The sequence below is a fragment of the Ptychodera flava genome, chromosome 6 (genome assembly GCF_041260155.1).
Source record: "Ptychodera flava strain L36383 chromosome 6, AS_Pfla_20210202, whole genome shotgun sequence".
Classification (NCBI taxonomy): Eukaryota; Metazoa; Hemichordata; class Enteropneusta; family Ptychoderidae; genus Ptychodera; species Ptychodera flava.
In genome coordinates this window covers 428031-454208 of record NC_091933.1, presented here as the reverse complement: position 1 = coordinate 454208, position 26178 = coordinate 428031, and the positions used below count along the sequence as shown (strand labels likewise).

Sequence of the window (26178 nt, the reverse complement as noted above, 5' to 3'; positions counted from 1 at the left end):
AGGATTCTTTGGAAAATCCATTAAAAACAGTTAAAAGTGACTGGAAATGATCACTTGGTATACATTTAATTTACAGATGCCAGGTTGTGTATTTCACATGCACTCAGGTCAGTAAGGAAGTGCGTCATTACTATTTTGGACTGTTAATTCTTATTTCTGAATTGTTTAACTTTTTCCCACATTGAACTATCTTTAGGCAGTTTATACTGTTACTAGTAGCTTAGAATTTTTTTGATTGATGTATTTAATCATCTTTTGGGTTCTTTGGGTCCATATCCCACCTCATGCCCCTACATCATCAACTATTTACCAACAACTCCATGCCAACAACCAATTACCTGACCTGGCCACACATTAGAGAAGGTACAGCATCATTGACGGTATTTTTGGAATTGGTGTAGATATAGTGCAAAAATGTCACCTGTCAAAGTAATTTGTTTTGATTCAGTTGACACATCTCATTCATGTTCAATGCCAAAGTACATCACACATGCAAAGTAGAAATCTGTATCAGTTGATACAGCATGCTCACTTCAAATCACTGACCAAACAAGGCTATGTGCACATGATATCCTGTAAAATCAGCTGGGACCGTCTTACTCAGTTTCCTACACTGTAAAAAGTAGGTAGGTTTGAATCAGAAGGTAAATTCACAATAATCTGTGATGTTCTCTTGCTATTAACAGGAGATGGTAAAGGGCTAATGCAAGCTCTGTTATCTGACATGAGGAATGGGTAGAGCTCATCAACAATGGATCAGTTCGCAGTGAGAGAAGCTTAATGCCATGGAAGATGAAGGCCTCCCCTACTCTGTGATGAGAAATTTGTCAATGTACTACAACTGTGCCTTCCAGGGTCAAGTGTGGATGTATTGTAGGATAGGATGTCCATGAACTTCAGGAAATCAGCAGCAAAACCATCATGTCTGCTTCATTTTACAGAAACCACCACAATGATGTAATTAAATGTTCTCTAATGACAGAAAGATTTTCCTTTACTTCCTTGTTGTAATTTAATATCGCAAATTGTAACTTCTGTGTAATGCTTACTTGCTGAATAATGCAAAAAGGTATGGTTGTTAGTCCCCACGGACACCATCCGGGGGGACTTATAGGTTTGGTCATGTCCGTGCGTCCGTCCGTGCGTCCGTCCGTCCGTTCACGCAGATATCTCAGAGATGCCTGGAGCGATTTCATTCAAACTTGGTACAAGGATTACTTCATATGTCATACAGATGCACGTCGATTTGTCTTCTGATACGATCCAATATGGCCGCCAGGCAGCCATTTTATTACAATTTTTTCATGTACAGAGCCATAACTCAGACATGTTTCAACCGATTTTATTCAAAGTTGGTACAATGACATTGACCAATGTCATAGATATGCCGTCAATTTGTTTTGTGATACGATCCAGTATGGCCGTCAGGCCATTTTATTACGATTTTTTTCATATACAGAGCCATAACTCAGGCATGTTTCAACCGATTTTATTCAAAGTTGGTACAAGGACATTCACCAATGTCATACATATGCACATTGATTTGTTTTGTGATACGATCCAGTATGGCCGCCAGGCGGCCATTTTGTTACGATTTTTTCATGTACAGAGCCATAACTCAGGCATATCTCAACCGATTCTATTCAAAGTTGGTACAAGGACATTGACCAATGTCTTAGATATGCCGTCAATTTGTTTTGTGATACGATCCAGTATGGCCGTCAGGCGGCCATTTTATTACGATTTTTTCATATACAGAGCCATAACTCAGGCATGTTTCAACCGATTTTATTCAAAGTTGGTACAAGGACATTCACCAATGTCATACATATGCACATTGATTTGTTTTGTGATACGATCCAGTATGGCCGCCAGGCGGCCATTTTGTTACGATTTTTTCATGTACAGAGCCATAACTCAGGCATATCTCAACCGATTCTATTCAAAGTTGGTACAAGGACATTGACCAATGTCTTAGATATGCACGTCAATTTGTTTTATGATACGATCCAGTATGGCCGCCAGGCGGCCATTTTGTTACGATTTTTTTATGTACAGAGCCATAACTCAGGCATATCTCAACCGATTTTATTCAAACTTGGTACAAGGACATTGACCTATGTCATATATATGCATGTTGATTTGTTTTGTGATACGATCCAATATGGCCGCCAGGCGGCCATTTTGTTACAATTTTTCATGTACAACGCCTTAACTCGGACATATTGCAACCGATTTTATTCAAATTTTGTACAAGGACATTGACCTGTGTCATAGATATGCACGTCAATTTGTTTTGTGATATGATCCAATATGGCTGCTGTGCGGCCATTTTGTTACAATTTTATCGTGTACAGAGCCATAATTCAGGCATATCTCAACTGATTTTATTCAAAGTTGGTACAAGGACATTGACCTATGTCATACATATGCACATTGATTTGTTTTGTGATACGATCCAATATGGCTGCCATGTTGCCATTTTTTTTTACAATTTTCCATGTCCTGAACCATAACTCAGACATGTATCAAGCAAATTTATTCAAAGTTGGTACAAGGACATTGACTTATAGTATACACAATATGTACTTCGATTTGTTTCTCAATATGGTCCGATATGGCCACAGGGTGGCAATTTTGTTATGTTTTTTTCATGTCGAGAGCCATAACTCTGGCAAGTCTCAACTGATTTTATTTAAAGTTTGTACCTGGACATTGACTTATGTCATACATATACGTGTTGATTTTTTAAACAGTAAGATCAAATATCGCTGTGTGGCGGCGATTTTGTTACGATTTTCTCATGTACTGAGCCATAACTCAGACATATTTCCACCAGTATCATTCAAAGTTGGTACAAGGACATTGACCTATTTCGTACATGCTTGTCAAGTTGTTTCACATCATGTAAGCAGTATCATGTCAATTATTGACGTTTCATAATTAGGCTGATATGTCAAGAAATACTGCATCAAATTTCATGACACTTTGTACAGATGTTAAGCTCACATTGCTTTAACAGTGAAAAAAACATTTATCAGTGTCATTGTAATTAATTTGTAATTGCATATGTAATGAACTTTCCTAATTAGACTTAAGAGTGATATATCCACAAATACAACGTCAAATTTGATGAAACTTGATACAGATGTTGATCTCATTGTGTTGTAAATACTGCATTAAACTTTATGAAATATGGTACCGGTGATATTAGTGTTAGGATAGTATGAAAAAATGTTTTGCAACATCCTGTCAACTAATTCCCAGTTGACTCATTTAATGACCTTTAGGATAGTGGCCTACATTGGTTTTATGTTTTCATCACCATGGAACTCATTCTTGGCCATTGAGTGCCATCTGTATCAAAGTATTTTTATCACAGACCTAATGAAGAGGACTCTATCCTCTCTGAGGACCTGTAATCAAAGTACCCATTAACAAGTGGGGACTGTGTCATCAACGATGACTTGTTAAAGATATACTGTCACCTGTTCCAACTTTGCCACAGGTACCATGGAAAGAGAAAATCTAACCAATCACAGATTTTAAGCCGGTGGCGGCTTTTTAAAAATAGCGCCCTCACATGGGCATTTTGAATACCAAGGAACGCCCCTTTGACCATATATGGGCATATTTAGATTACAGGTGACTGTATTTAACAAAGGCGACTGTATACCTTTAATACTTTGATTGTGAACAATTATTGATTAACAGAGTATCAGTACAGTTTCAAATTACAGGACTGTTGACAACTTTCTTTCAAGACCACTTTTTGTTCCCATTTAAATGTTAGCTAAAAATACCGGTAAGTAGAAAACTCATGCAAGTACATCTTTCATGAAATGCACGAACAGGCCTATCTTCTTTCAACAATTATTGCTTCATTGCTGCAAGTGAGTGTGGCCACTTTTCAAATTCATGTACAATATCTACCTTCAAAAATCTGCATGATGATTGCATGAAATTTATGGATGCTGTGAAAGGCACTATGTTCTCTTTGACACAGCCTTGTTTCCTGTACCGGTATCTTGCATTTGAGTGGGGCCCAATGGGTCATGAACTTGACCATTTATCAATATGAATGAGAATTGTTGTGCATTATGGTTGTTGCTTAAAAAATATTGTTCGTGTTTCAAAATGCAAAGACATTTGAGATTTCATGGAAAGACACACCTGCTGATAACTGTATGAATGTGAGAAGTGTAGATATTTCAGCCACCTGGTGAATCACTCATAAAACAGTGAACTATTCTCCAAGGATAAATACTAGTGATGTATAGAACAGGGTTATTGACTATGTACCAACAGTTCTAGTTCTGATCATTCAAGAATGTTGTTAAATATTATATTTCATCACAACTAGATATTTATTTCATATGCAGAAATGTGCAGAATATTTCAAGTACTGATGCAGTGTATTCAGAATGTGGAAATTCCACTTCAGCATTTATCCCATTATCTATAAAAGGACAGCTTTCACTTGTCATTTTCAGTAACAAGGAAGTTTAAAAAGCAAGACCATCAATGAAAATCTACCTTTCAAGTATATTTCAAGAAAATCCTGAGGCTAACATAAGAGAACATAATGATGTATTCATAAACACCTGTGCTGGTTTTCAATAATCAGTCCAATGATTTCAGTACCAAAGTAGCATAAGATAATGTTGAGGGTGCTTCAGAGTGATAGGAAAATGTTCAAATGATTGTGTAAGGAGATGAGTTTTCAGAGTTTTACTTATTTTGTTGACAGTAGTGACTGTGCATTATTTTCCAAGGGGTAAAATGTTGCATTGTTAATGTTTTCCATGTGTATGTACAAATTGGGTATCTGATATCTGGCCCAAAGATTAATGAATGTGGGTGTCCAAGTTGGACAGGCATTTTACAACTTTACATACCTGCGTTTATGCATACTGTACTATGGTTTTGTATCTATCGGCTTACACTAATGAGACATCAGTACAAAAGGCAAAATACCCAAATTTATGGTGTATTATAAAGTAAAGAGTATCTTTATTTTTGACAATAATGATCAAAGTCAACACATGTATCTTCATTTTATGAGCATGGGTAAATTTTGCTACATAAATTGTACATTTGAAGAGTTGCCAGATTTTGATGTTACCATACAGTGACATTTAACAACACTCACCAGACTGTATGACAAAGCATAGTTGAGTAATGTTTAATATCTGGCAATCGTATCAACACAAACTGCTATAACATTTTAGTTTACTGAATTAAATGACCCTCAACAGGCCAAGTGTGTATGTCCCTTGTGACTCAATAATTATTTTTTGGCTTAGTCCTATCATTTCAAAACGTAATTGAACAACAGAGAAAGAAATTCTGTTATTGTAATTTAATGTAGTGGTTCGAATTATAAAAGAAAGCTGATAGACTTTTTCATTTGCCATCACAGTACAGTTTGATTTTAGAGGTCAACATCATTCAAGAAGATCAGTTTCATGTACACTAAATTATGACATATCCTAAGTCTTGTTTTCAAACAAAAGCTTTACTTACACCAGTATTGTACGTACACATCAGACAAACTGTTATGTTGAGTGGAGACAATCAGTTGTCAGTAAACTGCTTTGTTAGTATTTTAATGTTCTAGGATGCTTACCTAGTGTAAAGGCAAATAAAATGCAAAATTCTTTAATCAGAACATTAACAGGGTTGTGGTGTTGAATCTGTTATCCAATCCTAGTTTGACCAGAGCTGGCCAAATATATGACCATCAAAGTGTATTTTGTTGGATATTGTAAAGTTATTGTTGGTATATAGTGTAATCCAATTAGTCTATCAAGTGACTGTTTTGCTACAATTTGTAGCTGTTGTCAACAATTCAGACCTTGTCGAAGAGAACGTCATCTTTTGACTGTCACTTATTGACCTACTGCTTCTTAAAAACCTCACTTGTCTAACAGCAGTAAGATTTGGTTTCTTGGCCAATCTTAAACCTCTGAGAAATTTTTTAAATAGTCCAGCCGTATTTGTGTCAATCATATTTTTAGAAGTCACTTATTCAGTTTCATAGTACTGTATTCAAACTCATGGGTAATTATTGTAGATTTTTTGGCAGGGATAACACCAGAAATTGCTGTTGATCAACTTGGTAAAAGGACTGTAACCTATGCTATTCATACTTATGTCTATTTGTTTACAGTATAATCCAGTAATGGCATCAATCACAGATAGGTCTTTGGTACTCTGATTTCTTTTTATCATGTGGATCATATTGACTTCAATGTAGTTACTTCCACTGATAAATTCCCAATGACAAGAGAGGACTTTGTCACTGTCAATGACTTGTTAATTAGGTAAAATTCTGACACCATTTGAAGAAAAAGGAAGATTATGACAACATTAGAATCTTCACTGATATAACATTTGTTATTTTCAGGACTGAAATCTTTACACATTAATTCTGCAGACAAGGATTGGAATATCAGGAATCTTGCATTGAGTAGAAAATGTTGAGTTCCAATATAGTACTTCTATCTCAAAGATAGTTGTAAATTAGTTATATTCATACAAATATAAAAAATCTACCAAAATCTGATTTTCTGAAAATCTGAAACAAACACATTAGTATTTTTTTCACCCTTATCATGATTTGGTCACTTACAACAAGGTTCATTCATGTCAACAATAGTTTACAGTTCAGTGGTTTTCAAATTCAGCACTGATACATGATTTGCAACCATTAGTACTGAAATATATATAGAATGTCTTGTATTTGTTAGATTACCCCGAGACATTTTGTCTTCTCATCATTAGTTATGCTGTACTTTCATTTGCATTGATTTCATTGCCATCTTTGTCTTCATCCTCATCAACTTCTGAAATCAATTCATCGTCTTCATTTCTGTCAACTGCTGCAGCTGCAACCGTAAAGCCATTCTCTGATGCCAACGCGTGTCCCGATGTGCAATCTTCATAGCTTGGTGGAGGTTCAGTTGGAACACAACCAGTTGCTGCTTGCTCATGGCCATCGTTATTCTGATCTGAATCTCTTTGATGCAGCACTTCAGTACTCAATGTGTTGTCAGTATTTATGCACAGTGAATAATCTGGTGGGGCTTCCATGTTATAGAACATGTTAGGATCAGCCAGTAGTTCAGTGTCACCATTGAAGCTATGGAATGAGTTTGCATAATCTGCAAGCACAATGTAAATTTCTAGTTAGTAAATTCTATGTCCATTTTCTATATTAGCATGAAGATCCAAGGAGCGATTGGTATTGACATTTGTGATTTGTATTCAAAGCACACTAACAGTTACTGTAAACTCAGAAAATCTTAGTGAATTCTCTTACATGCAAATGCTGAACCCGTTTTACATCACAGTACAATAAATTACCCACAATTCTGTTTGATTTGTATCACAATGTTAGTTTTGTCATAACTTTTTAAGTTCTGCAAAAAGCAATAATTTGAAGTCTAAAGATAATTGATTAATTATATCTGTTGAAAGTAAGTGAGGTATTTCAGTATAAATTTCAAAGAAACCGTTCAATAACCATGAAAGTCACATTCAGCAGGTACTGCAAATGCCATACTTCAGGAAGCAAGTTATGATAAACTGAAGGGGTCATTCTCTGAGAAAAGTCAGCATGTAAATTTCTTTTGTCTTTTCTATTTGGAAAAAAATCAATATCCTTTTGTTTCATAAAACAGTTGCAACCACTCTCCCTACTTTCCATCACTTTATTCTGTATGGCTGAGGTCACAATCAGTGGAAAATTTTAGAAAAATGCTATCTCCTCTCCATATCAAACATACTTTCCTAAATTATTTAGAAGTGGAATTGAGAAGAATTGTGTCCTTAGAGGTACGTTTTCAGAATTTTTCCAAATCATGATGAATTATGGGAAATCTCTAGTACTGTGTACTAGTTTGTCCATAAAAAATGTGGTGATTGTTAAAAGATAGTCGATAAGATTGGACTTGAAGTGATTACATCAACTGTGAATATTTTATTATTCTAAAATGTCTATGGTCAGAAAACTAAAAAAGACAACATTTTGGCATGACCTGTTTCTGAAAATCCAGATGCAGCGCTGATTGTAGATGGTAATTGTCTTGCATTGTAACGTCTTCTGGACAGGGTTAAGCTGCAAAGACATGTCAACACTAGACCAATAAGTCCTCCACAGATGTACAGAATCATGTAGTAACTGCTGTCATCTAGAATACAATTGTCAAAGATTAGAGACTCAAATGTGGCAGGTATGTATCTATCTATGTATCTCTATGTACAGTAAAACCTGTTTAAACCTAACCTTAAAGGGACTGAGAAAATTGTTTGGTTTGGAGAGGTGTTCAGTTTATAGAGGTCATTTTACCATAGAGTTCTATTGGAATGGGACTGGGGAAAGAGTTCGGTTTAGACAGGTTTCACTATATGTATTCTTTTTATTAACATCACATAAGAGCTGGACCAATATACTTCAGCAGAATCAACCCTACTCCTCAACCCAACCTTTTCATCGTCACTAGATTTCCAGATATTATAAAGAAATTCTATTTATGTATTTTTTCTGAATTAAGTTATAAGATATGAGGTAAATAGCACTCGGAAAACTGCATGCATGATGTTCAAAATGGTTAAAACTAGTTTATGCTACAGTAACTATAGTTATAGAGTAATAGGAAATTGCAATGAAAAAATGATACTGTGATTTCCATGTAAATAACTGATAATTCCAACTGTTCTAAGTGGGGTAATAGACATATTCCTACCTGAATAATAGTATTCACACTGGGACCCATAGAACGATTCTGGACAAAGACACAGGCCACTGAATGTATCGCAGTAACCACCATTGTAACAAGATGGACAAGCAGCTGCAATACAATATAAATATGTGACATCAGAAACTCTGGACAAATTCTTGTGATCCAAGCTAAAACACTGAAATTACACAGTAGGTGTTAGGCAAGAAAATATCATGCAGCTTTGTTTCCCATCCTGCCATAGGTCTCTGACAAACATGATACATTGACATTGTTTTTAGTTTTATGTGTTTCATGCTTTGTTACATATTTTACAAAATAACAAAAACATGTACAATTCAATCCACACATTTGATTTTTCAACGTTGTACACAACCATCCCACATAACAAACTTAAAGACAGGCTATCATCTCTCGTGAAGAAAGCCTTCTTTTACAAGAATGGTAGTCGTAGGTATGAATACATTGCCATCAAGCGCAACTTAGGCTATTTCACCAACAACAGTGATGCAAAACTCAAATACAGTGATGTTGAGGTGATTCAAATGCTATATTTCCTAATTGACAACATATTTATCAAGTTTGCTGGCATGACATTCAGGCAAACCATAGGCATTCCCATGGGCACAAACTGCGCCCCACTTCTTGCAGACTTATTTTTGTATTCGTATGAAGCAGAGTTCATGCAATCACTTCAGAAATCTGGGTGTAAAAGGATTGCCAAGCGATTTAACAACACCCACAGATATATTGATGATCTCATCAGTTTAAACAATCCTGGTATATCCAATTATCTACACCACATCTATCCAGATGATTTAGAAATAAAAGAAACAACTGAAAGTGTGGACTCGGCATCATACCTAGATGTATTGTTTGAAATTAGACATAATACACTATATACTAAGCTGTATGACAAAAGAGACGATTTCAATTTTGAAATCATAAACTTTCCCTTTTTGTCGAGCAATCATCATCTCCAGCTTATGGTGTGTATATTTCACAACTTCTCAGATACAGTAGAGCATGCTATTCATATGAAGACTTTTGAGTTAGACACAGCCTATTAGCTCAAAAGTTAGTGAGGCAAGGATTCTCAGAAAGTAGATTAGTGAAATCATTTAAGAAGTTCTACGGTAGATACGGAGATGTTGTATCAAAATATGACCTGTCTGTTTCTCAAATGATGAGTGACAGCATACCAAATTTTGACTCACAAAAGTAATTTGGTGAATTCACCAAATAACAATGAATTTGTCGCTTTGGGTCAATCTTGACGGGTGCGGCTAGCTGGCAGGGTACGCTCACCCATTCCGGACACCTGGTACCACCACTATTTCATGGTTCAAGATGGCCCCATTGCCTTTGTCATCATCTATATGTTCCTTGGACCTGGTAAATTTCACAGTTTACCTTGAATGATAACGATTATTGGACCTGATTTGATGTCTATTGTGTTGTATCCCAGCTTCAGATGTGATAAAACAAAAATTGGAATGTTTATACACAGCAGGAATTCTGACTCACAGCAATGAGATGATAACAAAACTCTTCACTACATGTGTACAAGTGAAGCTACAAATGTTATCATAGGTTACTTTTCAAGCATGGTGCATTGTCTTTTTTGTTAGATTTTTGATTTCAAAGTAGAGACTGATGTGGCTGGTCTAGATCAATGTGTATCGGGATGAGAAATTTTTTGTTTCAGCTTACAAATCTTTATCTTGACCGTCTTGACTCCATCATACCCTTAAAAATCACAAAACCTTGTTTTTACAGTAGTTGATAATTTATGATTATTTATTTGTGTCTTTGAATATGGTTTTTGTTCAACGATTGTGAATCCACTTTGAATTAAATTTTGGTTTTAATAAAAATGTTTCGCACAATATTGCACTCTTCAAATATTGTATTGATCAGATTATTACATATTTATAAGTGAATTTTTACAAATATTAACAAATCAGTTTTTGTTACAAATGAAATAAATTCAAATTTTGAGATCATGAAAGATATTGTACCATAGTTCTGCTTGCTACAGAACAGTATCTTAACAAGATCTCAACATCAACAGAAAATTCTAAAAGTATGCAAGCCTTTAATCTCATTTTAATTGATAAAGATGATTAAACTGAATTCTCACTATGTTTTTGCTCTCTGGGATGAACAAGTCATGTGAAACAGTATCTAACAAGTCATTGACAATGACATAGTCCCCACTTGTAATAGGAGTATTAGTCTTGAGGGGGCAGGGAAATGAGGTCATTAAGAAGTATCACTAAAGTGTATATGTTCAGATCTATGGACACATAGGTCTATGTCATTGTTCCCAATTTGAAACAAGAGGCATGTCTAAGTTATGGTTCTAATTCGGGAAAAAAGATCAAACCTCTAGCTGTATTGGCCAGCCAAGAAATACATATGTGCATAATAAATGAGGTACAAGATGTGACATCTTAGGGTCTATTATCCTATCAAAATTGAAGCGTAAAGAACTTGTGATTACTGAGTTATGCATATATATGCATATTCAAGGTCAAAAATCATCAAGGTCACGTGACATTTTGAAAAAAAACATTGTATTGCTAATTAATCCATATATGCCAAAATTCAGACCTCTAGCTCTATTGGCTTGCCCACAATTATATATGGGCATAATTAACGAGGTAAAGCATGTGTTGTCATAAGGTCTCCCATCCTACTAAATATAAAGGACATAGCACTTGTGGTTACTTATTTATTGACATAATCGTGTATTTTAGGTAAAAGGTTATCAAGGTCACATGACATTTTGTCAAAAAATTTCTATCCTATAGTCTATCCCTATATACTAAAAATCATACATTTACCTCTATTGGCTTGTTCAAAATTAGATATGCACATAATGAATGAGGTACAATATGTGGCGTCATAAGGTGTCCCATCATACCAAATATGAAGGGTGTAGCACTTGTGGTTCCTGAGTTATGGACAAATATGTATATTTGGGGTCAAAGGTCACCGAGGTCACGTGACATTTTGTCAAAAAAATTGTATTGCTAAGTTATCCCTACATACCAAAAATCAGACCTCTAGCTCTATTGGCTCGCTCAAAATTAGATATGCACATAATTAATGAGGAACAATATGTGGCGTCATAAGGTGTCCCATCATACCATATATGAAGGGTGTAGCACTTGTGGTTACTGAGTTATGGACAAATTTGTATATTTGAGGTCAAAGGTCACCAAGGTCACGTGACATTTTGTCAAAAAAATTGTATTGCTAAGTTATCCCTATATACCAAAAATCAGACCTCTAGCTCTATTCGCTCACTCAAAATTAGATATGTGCATAATTAATGAGGTACAATATGTGGCGTCATAAGGTGTCCCATCATACCAAATATGAAGGGTGTAGCATTTGTGGTTACTGAGTTTTGGACAAATATGTATATTTGAGGTCAAAGGTCATTGAGGTCACATTACATTTTTTCAAAATAATTGTATTGCTAAGTTATCCCTATATACCAAAAATCACACCTCTAGCTCTTTTGGCTCGCTCAAAATTACATATGTGCATAATTAATGAGGTACAATATGTGGCGTCATAAGGTGTCCCATCATACCAAATATGAAGAGTGTAGCACTTGTGGTTACTGAGTTATGCACAAATATGTATATTTGAGGTCAAAGGTCATTGAGATCACTTGACATTTTGTCAAAAAAATTGTATTGCTAAGTTATCCCTACATACCAAAAATCAGACCTCTGGCTCTATTGGCTCGCTCAAAATTAGATATGCACATAATTAATGAGGTACAATATGTGGTGTCATAAGGTGTCCCATCATACCAAATATGAAGGTTGTAGCATTAGTGATTACTGAGTTATGGACAAATATGTATATTTGAGGTTAAAGGTCACCAAGGTCACGTGACATTTTGTCAAAAAAATTGTATTGCTAAGGCCAGAGAAAAAAAAATCTTGTTCATCAGATTTTTTGGACCAAGTCCCAGGAGCGGCGAGCGAAAAATTTTTTTTTTATTTTTTTTTAGGCCGAAGGTAAACGCGGTTCTCTGGCATTTTTGCACAGATGCAGACAAGGCAAGATAATTGTTTCCCTTTTTACCAGAAATATCTCAGACAAGAAACACTGATACTGGTAACTGAATTCAATACTATATTTCCCAACAATAACATAGGCCATTACATTCACAGTTAGTGTTTGCACAACATATTCTGAGCATTTCAACATTCTTTCAGAATAAAACTGAAATGTACAGCAAATCACTGAAATTCAACAATTCAGTATTGTCCTTTAATATTGTTCTGGTGGGACCTAGCATCTGAGTTTTTTCATTTTACTTTGGCCCCATGTTTTGGCCTCTTTACCACTGTCTAAATATACACATTTTACATAATGGTCTAACAACACTGTACTGTGATCGGAGTGAAGTTATATAGTCATCATTCAGATCGTACTTCAACATCGACGCAACCATGTGTTTTGTCATTGCCGTAAATTTTTATACTTTCGATGCAATTTTCATTCAATCGGATGCACCGTCCATCTGCTGTCATGATCTTGTTGAACAAATCGCCGAACGTATAATATCAAGACAAACACTGCACTGAATAGCGACTCTGGAACTAACTGTTGGCCATCACGTCGAATGTTGGCGATCAAATTAATACTCGTGTGACATGTACTAACCTTGACAAAACGAGCAAATTTCTGGCCAAATCGACCCACTTTGCGTCGCCAAATTCAGACGTAACAACAACGTGTTGGCGGTCAACTAAGTCCGAACACGAATGAAGTCTCATTCAAAATCCCGTGCCCGCGAAAACCCGACACAGTGTAGGGCGCCACCAGCGGCAGTACTAAAAATATTTGTAATGCGGAAGTAAGAATTTGCCGCGATCAAAAAAAAAAAATTCTAAATATGCCAAAGTAGAAGCGGCGATTCCGATGAACAATTTATTTTTTCTTCCTGGCCTAAGTTATCCATATATACCAAAAATCAGACCTCTAGCTCTATTGGCTCGCTCAAAATTAGATATGCACATAATTAATGAGGTACAATATGTGGCGATATAGGGTGTCCCATCATACCATATATGAAAGGTTTACCACTTGTGGTTACTGAGTTATGGACAAATATGTATATTCGAGTTCAAAGGTCACCAAGGTCACATGACATTTTGTCAAAGTGTCTGAGATATCTGCGTGAACGGATGGACTCACGGACTGACATGACCCAATCTATGAGCCCCCTGGACTTTATCTGTGGGGACTAAAAACTGTGTCACTGCATCCTTTTTGCAATATGAATACGATGAGAAACTAAATTTTTATTTATCTTGGCCTTATACATGGGAGCCTATGTACTGCCTTATACATGGGAGTCTATGGACTGCCTTATACATGGGAGTCTATGGACTTCCTTATACATGGGAGTCTATGGACTGCCTTATACATGGGAGTCTATGGTCTGCCTTATACATGGGAGTCTATGGTCTGCCTTATACATGGGAGTCTATGGAGGTGAAAACTAAAAAGTCCTCTACCATGGCCAAATTTGATCGCATTGTGAAACAAATCGACGTGCATCAGTATGAGGTATGGTACTATCCTTGTACCAAGTTTGAACGAAATCGCTCCAGGCGTCTCTGAGATATCTGCGTGAACGGACGGACGCACGGATGGACGCACGGACATGACCAAACCTATAAGTCCCCCCGGACGGTGTCCGTGGGGACTAAAAATACATGATGTGAACTGACTTTGACAGAAATGTTGTTCATATCTCTATAATGCCTGCAAGGTGTGGCCAAAAATTTCACGTAAAAGCTATTGTGGACTAGTGTGGGCAGGAAATTGTTACTTATCAGAAAATTACAAAATATTGTCAAAAATTAAATGTAACTCACTACGCTGCACCTTACTAATAATTGTCAAAGGCAGGAGACGGCCACAATTATAGGTAGTCAACAAGGGCTGTCAAAGAGTCTAGATTTGGTCATACTTACAATCTTTACTGTCACAATGCTCTCCATGGTAACCTTCATCACAAAGACACTCACATGAATCTCCATGATCATAACATTCACAGTTGCCATGGATACATCCATTGCAGCTGTCTAAATCAAGAAATCAAGATAGATTGTCAACTGTATCAGTGTATTAATGACTAAACTGCATTTTACAATTGGTAATTGATTCCATTATTATACAATATTAGCTGTGTTGGTTCCTATATTTGGCAAAGTGCCTTTATCACTTGTTGTATTGACTCATAAGTTTTATTGAGTGACAGGCTAGGATGTATGGTATGAGACCAATTGATGAGATATTATTGAAGAGATTTGTTCATGTATAAATAAATACTGTCATCAGATAAAAGCAAAATTCCTAGTGATGAACAAAATTTTGAAAATTATTTTGTGGTTTGTGACTTTTATTTTATCAAAATGACTGTAATGATGAAGAAAATAACTTAGACAGAAGTTATCTTCCTATAGCTTGAGTTTGCCAGTACAACTTGCAATTACAGTCATTACTAGTCACATACTGTCAGTTCTCTAGTAAAATAATGAATGAATTTGCAAATACAGCTACCAGACTCTAATGATAATGTATTTCATTGGCTGTAAGAAAGTTGAACAGTAAAATTACTTAACAACCTATGAAAAATGATAGCTATGTTGACCAAATGAGGGCAATGATCCGTTGCACCATAGTCATGCATACAGTGTACCTATACCTTAGGGTATACTAGTGTTCATAGTGATATCTTACATAGATTAAAGATGAATCTGACAGTATCTGAGGTTACTGACAGCAATTTACAGTGTCAGAGTCATTCATAAAACCAAAGATTTATCAAATTGTTGATAGATAAAAGGTATGTATGTCAACCTGGCAGTCTGACAAAAAGAACTGCAGGAAGTCCTGAGATCAATAAAGGATCAATTCATGATGATTTTACACAAAACAACGTAATTGCATTGTAAGCTCAACTCCATGGTTGCATATACTTATAGATTTATCTGTAACATTTTTTTCCACTGTGATCTTCATTGGATTATTCAACTTTGCCTGAATTTACAGCAAAGAATTCAATGCTCTTTGCTAATCTCACTATATACAAATACTGTGGCTTTGACATACGACACCATATTTTGCACCACACATCATCACCAGCAGACTAGCTTTGACATACGACACCATATTTTGCACCACACATCATCACCAGCAGACTAGCTTTGACATACGATACCATATTTTGCACCACACATCACCAGCAGACTAGCTTTGACATACGACACCATATTTTGCACCACACATCATCACCAGCAGACTAGCTTTGACATAAGACACCATATTTTGCACCACACATCATCACCAGCAGACTAGCTTTGACATACGATACCATATTTTGCACCACACATCATCACCAGCAGACTAGCTTTGACATACGATACCATATTTTGCACCACACATCATCACCAGCAGACTAGCTTTGACATACGACACCACATTTTGCACCACACATCATCACCAGCAGACTAGCTTTGACATACGACACCACATTTTGCACCACACATCATCACCAGCAGACTAGCTTTGACATAAGACACCATATTTTGCACCACACATCATCACCAGCAGACTGTAGCTTTGACATAAGACACCATATTTTGCACCACACATCATCACCAGCAGTGTTATTTTATCAGCAACTTGACCATGACACAGCACTTAGTAGGATAAGTTTGATTTTGTGGTTTCCAAATACAGCACATCAGTCAGCAACTTTAGTAATCCTGGACAATGCTGAAAATATGTTTCAGTGCTCTGAAATTTTGTGATCAAATCAGGACTTGCAAATTTGGATAGAGAACTAGTTGATTTCAATACCATGACACTTGTGATTCACTCTTCAGAGTTCTCAGATGTAATACAAACAGATGGATCTAAAATTGACTGTTTCAATGATGCTTGACATCTGTATTGTACAAGCCAGACATCCTTACCATCACATTGATCCTCATCACTCCAATCTCCACAGTGGTCGATACCATCACAAGTCAGACTGTCACTTATACATATACGTTTACTCAAGCATTGAAAGTACACACGTGGGCACATGTAGTCAACATCAACTGTATGATGCAAAAAAAACACACATGTAAATTTTCATTGCTCTATGAGAGGAAAAACATCTGTGTTTGCTTAGATCTGGCATGTTTCAATATTCTTGGATGTGAATAGGGGCAGTGCATTGCAGGGTATTCACTTGAAACAAACCACAATTAGACTAAATCAGGCAACAATCAGTAGTAAGTGACCTAACAGCTGATAGAGCTCTGCTGTGTTATGTTGAAAATAACTATTTGTGACATCTGTGTTGATAAAGGTGGAAATCTTTGATAGTTCATTTCACAATGGCCTGACCAAAAATGGCAAAAAAGCTGCAAAAATGTCTGTATTTTGGGGGTACTTTTTTCAGTTTTTGGTCAAAAATTCTTCTCTGAAATGGCTTCTCCTGTTGCTTTGAAACTTTGTATGCATGTTCTTTGGGATAACCTCAGGCTCAAGTCAGGATTGTTCAAATTGTGGTTAAATTTTCATGTTTATATTTTTGAAGCAATTTTCACCATTTTAGTCAAGAAATCTTCTTTGAAACCGCTTGTGTCATAAATTTTAAGCACTGATTGTTAGTGTACCATATGTCTCTTAAGTTACTACATACACATACCAAATGTGAGCTAAAATGACATACCTGCATCAATATATTCAACATAGAGACCCCAAACATAGTCATACATATTGTGATGACTTCCTTTCATAGTTGTCTTCAGTCTGATATACATGCCATTGCCATTAGAAATAATGGTATATTGAGTTTGACTCTGTAATCCACCATCAACAACATAGAGTAAAGCTCCTTCTGATGTGAGTCCATCTCTTATAACAATGGCAGGTGTTGTCAACTCATCTGCATGAAGAAGGGCATAGGGACACTGAGCAACTCATTTCAGATTGTTTTTCATAAAATTAAGTAATTTGCAGAGCTGTACACATTTATGATTTTCAAATTCTGCAAAACAAAATTGTAATTTAGTTTCTAAGGTATAACTATTGCTTTGCATTAGCCACTGATACACTTACAGCTTAGCGATACATTTAATCTGAGCCAGATTTGATGATTAGTGGGTGCTTGAATACTCCAGACTACATCCACATTGATGTCATGGGACCAGTCAAGAGAACTGTAAAACAGCTGCTGTGATGGTTCTGTATGGAATGATCCTGCAACTGCAATACAACAGGCCACTGGTTAGAGTATATATGACAATTGAATGCACATAGTTCAAGTAATCAATGAAACAGTAGGAACCGTAGCATTTAGAGTTTAAACAGAGGTAGACATAAACACATAGATAGAAACCTCTATAGAAGTTCTATCAGGATCCTTGAAGATCACCCGGTACTTTTTGTTATAAGAATTGTTACTCTGAAAAATTTCACGTGGCTGGATCTCAAACAGTAGATAAATGCTTAATAGTCGCGCCAGCGGCTTACTGACTATGCATGCGCTTATTCATAATATACTATGCGACTAACCGGAAGTGTACCCTACCTTTACGGGCGCCGCCATGTTTTTTTTGAGTACTCGTAAATAAACAAATAAAAAACATGCAAATTATTATTTTATAACTTGCCATTGATAAAATATATCTTTTGTTAGCCAGTTAGTGTTATTATCCACCTTGTCGCTGATACAAAATATCGTTAATATCACGCATAAAAAGTAGAAAATGGGAGAAAACTGTCGTGCATATGAAGGGGGGCATACGCAAAGAATGCTGGGATTGAATTTTAGAAAAGCGCCCCCTATGTCAATAAGTAGATTAAAAAATTGCCAGTTTTTTGACGGAACGCTCTAGTTTTCAGTTTGCAAGTGGAAGGTGGTCAGTGCGGTTACCAGTGCAATGGTAACGATGGCATAATACGTCCCTTGTTTAACACAATAGGCTGTTATCATGGGAAATATTGCCAATTTTTGTCCAACATTTTTACAAATTACAGAAAATCTATTCCTGCACTGCTGCAGGGTTTGATGTCGTGTACGTCAGTGTACGTACGTGAACTGTTTTCATCAGAGGGAAAGTGGGCATAGTTGCCATATAAACGTATATGAAGTAACAATTAATTATATTTTATTTGAATCAATACAAATAACATTGCCAATCTTAACCCCTGGCGCGACACCAAGGGCTGAGCCCTATATAAAATTAATTACTGTGTGGTTCCTTGTACCTACCTTTAGGCTTTTGGTGCCATGTGTTGGATCCTACAAATTGATATGTTGCCTTAAAGCCAACAGCAGTGTAGTCACTGGCATACGAATTTGACCCAAAGTCAACATATAACATGGAACCTGTTGAAATGACAGCTTTCGGTCGATTGGTGCCATAATAAGTGATATGTAATCCTGGTGTACAATTTGGTCCATCTAAACAGATCTACAAAACAAGTACAAAAACAAATGAACATTTGAATCAATAAATTAGGTGTAGTATTAAAGAAAATAATTTTAAATATTGAAAAGCTGATCAAAAGGAAAAAATCTAAGTAAGACTTTCATAGCCCCTATGTTTTATAGCTGAGATGATGAAAAATGTATAAAATGGAAATTCCAGGTTTATAAGGTGATCATTTCAACCAATTTTCAACATAAGCATTTGTATCAACATCTCAAAGTTTGGTTATGAAGATAGCCGAGTCTCATCTCAAAGTTACAATTTATTGCTACCATTGTAAAACTGTTGAGCTTGTATCTAAAGTCATACATTCAATGATTCAATTAGTGTTTGTCTAAATATTCTTCTTTTAAATCACAGTCCCCCAACAAAATCGTAAGCAAAGTTATTTTCAATGTTGTTTGAGCTTGACTTTCATTGTGTGTGTGTGTGTACTTGCTTGTTGAATATGAGCTGTACTCAGTGAGCAAAGGCTGATAAGATAACATCATCAATTTTTATGGAATCAATAGAAATGGCAAAATGGATGTCAGGCCTTGCCTATGTTTATAACTGTGCTATTAGCACTGATGGCTCATGGTATAACCACTGACAACGTGGTGCTCTCATAATACCAACCAAAAATCAGATTGACACTTACTTGATGCTAATGTTATTTGGTAAAACGGACAAAAAGGTGAAATGAAGATTTAAAGAAACAAAGAAATGGAAAATAGCGCTATAGATTAGTGAAAAAAGAGAAATTAATCTGACAACCAACAAATGGTATTGCCACTATTAATATATGGCCAATTCAATGCACATTACTCAGGTCACTTAATTGCTCTCCCCATTGTTCCCTGGCAATCTTATTTTACAGCACCCAAATGCAGCTAATTTGCTCCCATGTGACTTATTCATTGGTCCCAGGTCTTGTGCTACCTCCATGCTCTCCTGATTGAGCTGTAGCGTTATTTGAGCCTAAAATATGCCCCAATACATTTTAAAACACTAAACATCCAGAACTCTTATCAATGATGGGTCAATTATGACACCGCACACCAGATTGCGGACATGAAAAAAACACTGAGTCAGCCCAATCTTCCTCTCCACATTTTGAACTTTCAATTTGTTTTAGTGAACCCCCTCTGATTCCTGTGATTCCCTTATTCCCTTCCCCGGCCATAAATAATGACTGCTCCCTGACGACAATGATCCACTCACTTGCTATATCGTCGCACTTATAACAGTAGATTCAATGCGTGAAATTAAGTTGCCTTTATTTCCTTCATTGTATTTTATGCATATATCTTGTTCTGTTTTGTCTCGCAGGCGTGGGGATGATGGCTTATGTTGACATGTTGCCTTAGTTTATAAGCATTCACATCGCCAATGAGAAAACTATGAAACAGCTATCTTGAGATAATTAATGCACAGCCAAGGTTTTAGGAGACTTCATGGGGGTGTCAAAGTAATCTATATTCAAGATTGTGTTCAAATCAGTCTACTTATATTATAAGTGACATCATCTGTTATTGACATTGGATCAGGCATATTTTAGGTGGCAATTAATTTCTCAATTTTTCGGTTTCATTATTTCTTAATTTGGCTATTTTGCCATTTCACCGTTTCACCAAATAACATTAGCCCTTACTTGACAAAAATCCCAATTGTTCTCAGCTAGTATAAAATCATCAAAAATTAACTGAACACAACCACCATCAGTATCCTCTATGAGGTAAGAAAATTTATGATGACCTCCTGGGTAGCGATCAGGAAAATCTGGAGATGTAAAGGTTCCTGAAGCATTTCGTAGATGAGATCCAGTAAAATGATACTGGGTACCTGTGGAAAACATTGTGAAATACATATGTAAAATATTATGCAAGGAAAGGGAATGGCAGAGACTAATGTACTTAAACAGACTGCTCCTAGTGTGCAGATTACCTATATTTGTCTCACAACTGTCTTGTGTTACAGTTTACATTACTTTATTGGAACTTATACACTTGATTTGACTGCTGGTGGCAGTAGAGCAGAATAGGATGAATTATTTCTCCCTTATGACTATGAATTCTTAGCAAGTTTATACATCAGAAAAATGATGATGCGCTTACTCATGGAGGTACACCATTGGTCATGATCAGGACGCTGTGTTAGAGTTATTCCAGTCAGTTATGGACAGTTATGGACATCTAAAGTAGATTTACTTGAAACAAAATGTAAGTTGAATATACATACGTGAATGTTGAGTAGTTGCTCCAAGCAGTAATGATGATGACACAATAAACAGCAATGCCAGTAACTTCATATCTGTTCTACAGGAATGGGCAGGATATGGTAGAGTTAAAGCTCAGGGATGACAAACATGATTAAAATTATCTCAGAATATCCTGGTTTACTTGTCAAGACTTGCTCAAAGATACTAAGCTTAAGTATGTTAAAGCCATTAACAATATGGATAATACTTTAATAATACTTAATATACTCTTATACTTTGAATTATCCCAATTAAATCTTAATGGATATTATGTGTAACAATGTTGCAATGACAAAGATGTTGACTGAAAAGAAGAAACAAACAAAGCTGTAAAACTTATCAACTGAAAAACTAGCATCAATGACACTGTGCTCACAAAAGTGATTAGAATTCATACCAACAGAGTCACTATGAAGGAGTTTTTACGATGAAAGGCCAAGGCACACCAAAAAGTTACAATGGCGAATTTCAGCGATAGGTGAATAAATCATACACATGCACAATTTGAAAGCATATGGGTGAGCAGTTTCAAATTTGGGTTTTGGATCTCTGCCAAAAACTATTGATTTGTCAAAATTATTGGTAAGATTATTATGCTTTAAATTATTTGCAAATTTTATTGCTTCTTTCATTAGTTTCTAATTATTTTTGTATCATAATCATCATTTATTTTGCAATTATTTACTCATTTCACAAGTAGAACAATAACAAATGGTGAGAAATAGAAAATTATAATGAAATAAAGTTATCACAAAAATGGAAATACTTCCAAAATAATCATACAATAAGGATTAAGATAAGCAAATACCAAATGGTGAAAATCATGACAAATTAAGCAACTACTTGCAAAGTACAAGACTCATAATAAAATAAGAAAATAATAGAAAGTAATTGCAAAATAATGAAACAATAATAAATAAATCATTCTAGAATAAGCAATCATGAAATTAGTATGAATGCATCAATATTATAGAAATAAAGGGGGACGCCCTGACCACAGAAGTACATTTATGGACAAGGGCGAGAGGAAAGCTAAAAATTAACAGGTGAGGTTTGCCAAGCACGTTAATTTTGGCTTTCCTCTCACCTGTGCCCATAAGTAAATGTTAATGGTCAGGGGGAGTCTGTTATTTCCATTATATTATCAACAAACCAAGGAAACCATTACAATTTATGAAAAGTTTCCCAACAAAAGACAACGGGGTCCTAGAACTTGTCAGTGGTCCCACCCCATTGTCACGTGCGCTGTAAAAATATAGCAAATCCAGAGATTTTTTGGAAAAAAGTGTCTAAACTTGGCCCCCAATTGCTCCTTTTTTTTTGATTGATTATGATCTTTGTACAAATCACAATTTACGTTTTAGCTGTAAAGCTAGGATGTTTATGATATCATTCATATTCACAGGCATGTAAACAAACCATTACTGTGTATTTGTGGTCAGTCATGTGGTTCAGCTTGACCAATTAAAATGTGACGGACAGGCCGTGATAATATAATTTATGATTATAGTTGACCATTATTTGGTTACTATTTGAATCTTGTTTGTTCCCTATTCATTAAACTTGAATCATCATTAAATTGTTTATCATAATTATGATCCTTATCATTAAATATTATTATTCCATCTTTAAAGTATCATTAAATAATGATATTTTGGTATCAATCAGTAATTTTGTAATTATCAAATAAGATTAGAATTTCTCATTAATTTTGCTGTTGATTTTCGCTCCATGTTTAATTGAATTTTTTTTATCATCATTTGACCATAAGCTGATAATTATTTGCCCATTTTTTGAAAGCTATTTCAAACTAATTGTATATTTGTAAGGTTTAATGATTTAATTTTGGTCACAAGTTTAGGGATGGACCATTAGATCTTGGGAGGGGGTGGTCAAAAACAGGAAAGAAATTTTCAGAGCAAAAAGTTAGGAAAAAATGATCGTCAGACTAGTCTTGTTGGCAAAATAAAAAAAATCAAATCAAAATGCAAAAACAACGATAAATCTGACAGTTTACTGTGAAAAAAAACCTGGCATATCATTCACTTGAAAAGAAAATTCAAAAATTTATACAATTGTAGAAAATGATATTCACAATCTGATTGTAACCAGCCCCCACCCACCTCCAAAGATCTAATGGTCCATCCCTTATCCCTACCAGCTCTTTGAGTGTTATTTGTGTTTATGGCCCCAACTGCTATATTGTCCTGACATGACAATTGTGGTAGCGCAGCTCAGCATACACAACAAGCTTTACTATCACATATCATTTCAAATTCGCTGACTCATTACTGTGATCTTCCAAATAACCAGACAGATAGCTGTGGAAACGCAGCTATCTGTTGGCGGGGTAGCGGGGATCGCTATGCGGGTCAAAGGTCAACCCCGTGGCAGGGTTGCAGGGTTGACCTTTGACCCGCATAGCGATCCCCGCTACCCGGCCAACAGATAGCTGCGTTTCCACAGCTACCAGACAGAAGATGAGCGAGTAGAAGACGAGCGAGTTACTCAGCACATTTTTTGATGATCATGATGATATTGAGCTTTTTACCATGGGGAACCCAGAAATCTGATTGTTGTTGTTGTTTGTATTGTTGTTATGTTTATTAGTTGTGTTGTTGTTGTTGTTGCTGTTGTTGTTGTTGTTGTTGTTGTTGTTGTTGTTGTTGACCAATACAATTCAACAAAGATGACTGTTGTGTTGTGGTGCATGGTTTCAAACGCAATGTAGCTGTCATAAGAAACGCTACAAAGACACTATCACTCTTTGATCCAATGAAACTATAGTGCCAACGTACATAGACTTTGTGTGTACATTGGCATGGAGTTACATCGGGTCAAAGAATGATAGTTTTCTTGTAGCGTTTCTTATGACATCTACGTTACGTTTGAAACAACCACAACACAGCAACAACAACAACAACAGCAGCAGCAGCAGCACGACTAATAAACATAACAACAATACAAACAACAACAACAACAACAACAACCAGATTTCTGGGTTCCCTATGTTTTTACGAAGGCACTTGTGTAAAAAGTCAAACTTGACATCTGATCCGGCTGCTGTAAGGGACCGTTCAGTTTTTACGGCCGGGGGGGGGGGGGCGGCAAAATCTTGTCGCCGGTGTTCAAAAAAATGATGACCCCCCCCTGCATTTTTCGCGAAAAAATGATGACCCCCCCTTTGTCAGACGAAAAAATTTGATGACCCCCCCCCCCCCCCCCGCTGAAAAATAACCAAAACCCATATGTCAAATTTACCCACACGGTTTGGATTTGAACTCCGGTACGCGGCGCACTTTATTCGTGTAGCAGAGATGCCAGTGCACAAACTTCTCAGCCACATCCATGCAAACGTCTGTTAATTAGGACGACTGTAAGGCAATTTTTAACTTCATTTCCATAGACAACTTATGTCCATGGACATTGTATAAAGTAAACTTTATTGGAGTGGTTCGCCAAAGGCAGCCCTCCGGTTAAGAGGGTCATGGGCCATTACGTAAAGTCAACTTTATTCTAGTGGGCTACCAAAGGTGGCCCACTGGTAAAAAGAGGGTCAATCATGGCCATTGCATGAAGTAAACTTTACTGAACAGGGCCGCTGAAGGCGTCTGGCCGTTAAGATGGTCATAGGGTATTACAATAAAGTCAATTTATTGTAGTGGGCCGCCGCAGGCGGCCCGCCGGTAAAGAGGGTCGATCATGGCCATTGCATGAAGTAAACCTAATTAGAGTGGGCCGCCAAAGGCATCTGCCTGCTAAGAGGGTCATGGGTAATACATAAAGTATATTTATTGTATTGGGCCGCCGAAGGCGGCCCGCCGGTAAAGAGGGTCAATCATGGCCATGGCATAAAGTGGACTTTATTGTAGGTATTATGTTTTTGAAAATGTGGTGACCCCCCCTTTCCTACCAGTGAAAAAGTGATGACCCCCCCCTTCTTGGATTCCAAAATTATGATGACCCCCCCCCCCCCTGGATTTTGCCGCCCCCCCCCGGCCGTAAAAACTGAACGGTCCCTAACTTTCGAAGTCTCCCATACCTTAATGTGGCCCAAGCTTGTAAAAACACGTCGGGATGTTTTATTGAGATCATAAGTTTTCTATGGATCTGTGTCTATCGTCAAGAAATGTCAATTGATAAGCTGTACGAGAAACCCTAGAGTTCAACATCCTTTGTTCAAATGGAAGAAGAGTACGCAGGTGGATGAACCACAGGGGTTCATCGCTGAAATATAGCCTATAGGCTATATAGGCCCATTTGCAGTTGTATATCCTTCTTATACCACCTCTAACATGGCCGTATAGGCCTCGCTATCGGCCTCATAGACTGGTTTGTATCCCACCGATGCTAAGCTTACGAGCACCTGTTGCGAGACAACTGACACTCAGGATATTAAGAGTCGATCGCCATTTTGAAAATCTAAAATTACAACGACCGTGGTATATTAACTGTAAACTTACCCCTCCAACTACTCTTGCATGACCTGGTGTGTAGAGAACCAAGGCAACTTTTGAGGTGTCTTCTAAATTTCCCTTGTACAGAAAAGGTGACCATCGGATATCATATCACTCTGTTTCTTGCATTGTTCATGTACATAGCACACCTTCCCCTGTAGAATGTAGTGACGTCATATACTGAAACTTGGACTTCGGACTCT

At 36.5% G+C, this 26178-nt stretch overlaps 2 protein-coding genes across 9 annotated transcripts in view; one reads left to right on the top strand and one right to left on the bottom strand.

Annotated features, from left to right (window-relative positions):
• LOC139134528 (regulator of nonsense transcripts 2-like) overlaps positions 1–5671 on the top strand; it is a 105619-nt gene extending 99948 nt beyond the window's left edge. For all 3 annotated transcript variants that reach the window (XM_070701390.1, XM_070701388.1, XM_070701389.1), the window contains one exon: positions 687–5671. In XM_070701390.1, coding sequence (XP_070557491.1) covers positions 687–696 — 10 coding nt within the window. In that variant the 3' untranslated portion in view covers positions 697–5671. The remainder of the gene's footprint in view (positions 1–686) is intronic.
• LOC139134531 (neuropilin and tolloid-like protein 1) lies at positions 4983–26178 on the bottom strand. Of its 6 annotated transcripts, none has more exons than XM_070701399.1 (11): positions 25982–26178; positions 21500–21576; positions 20913–21103; positions 19060–19261; positions 17904–18050; positions 17515–17730; positions 16766–16894; positions 14759–14869; positions 8751–8855; positions 8043–8195; positions 4983–7166 (listed from the first exon to the last, which is right to left on the bottom strand). In XM_070701399.1, the coding sequence occupies exons 2-11, from the start codon at positions 21567–21569 to the stop codon at positions 6787–6789; spliced, it is 1704 nt and encodes a 567-aa protein (XP_070557500.1). In that variant the 5' UTR covers positions 21570–21576; positions 25982–26178; the 3' UTR covers positions 4983–6786. The 6 variants fall into 6 exon arrangements, with proteins under 6 accessions (XP_070557500.1, XP_070557499.1, XP_070557503.1 ...); XM_070701398.1 differs by having other exon boundaries at positions 21500–21571; positions 25982–26165; XM_070701402.1 differs by having other exon boundaries at positions 21017–21103; positions 25982–26164.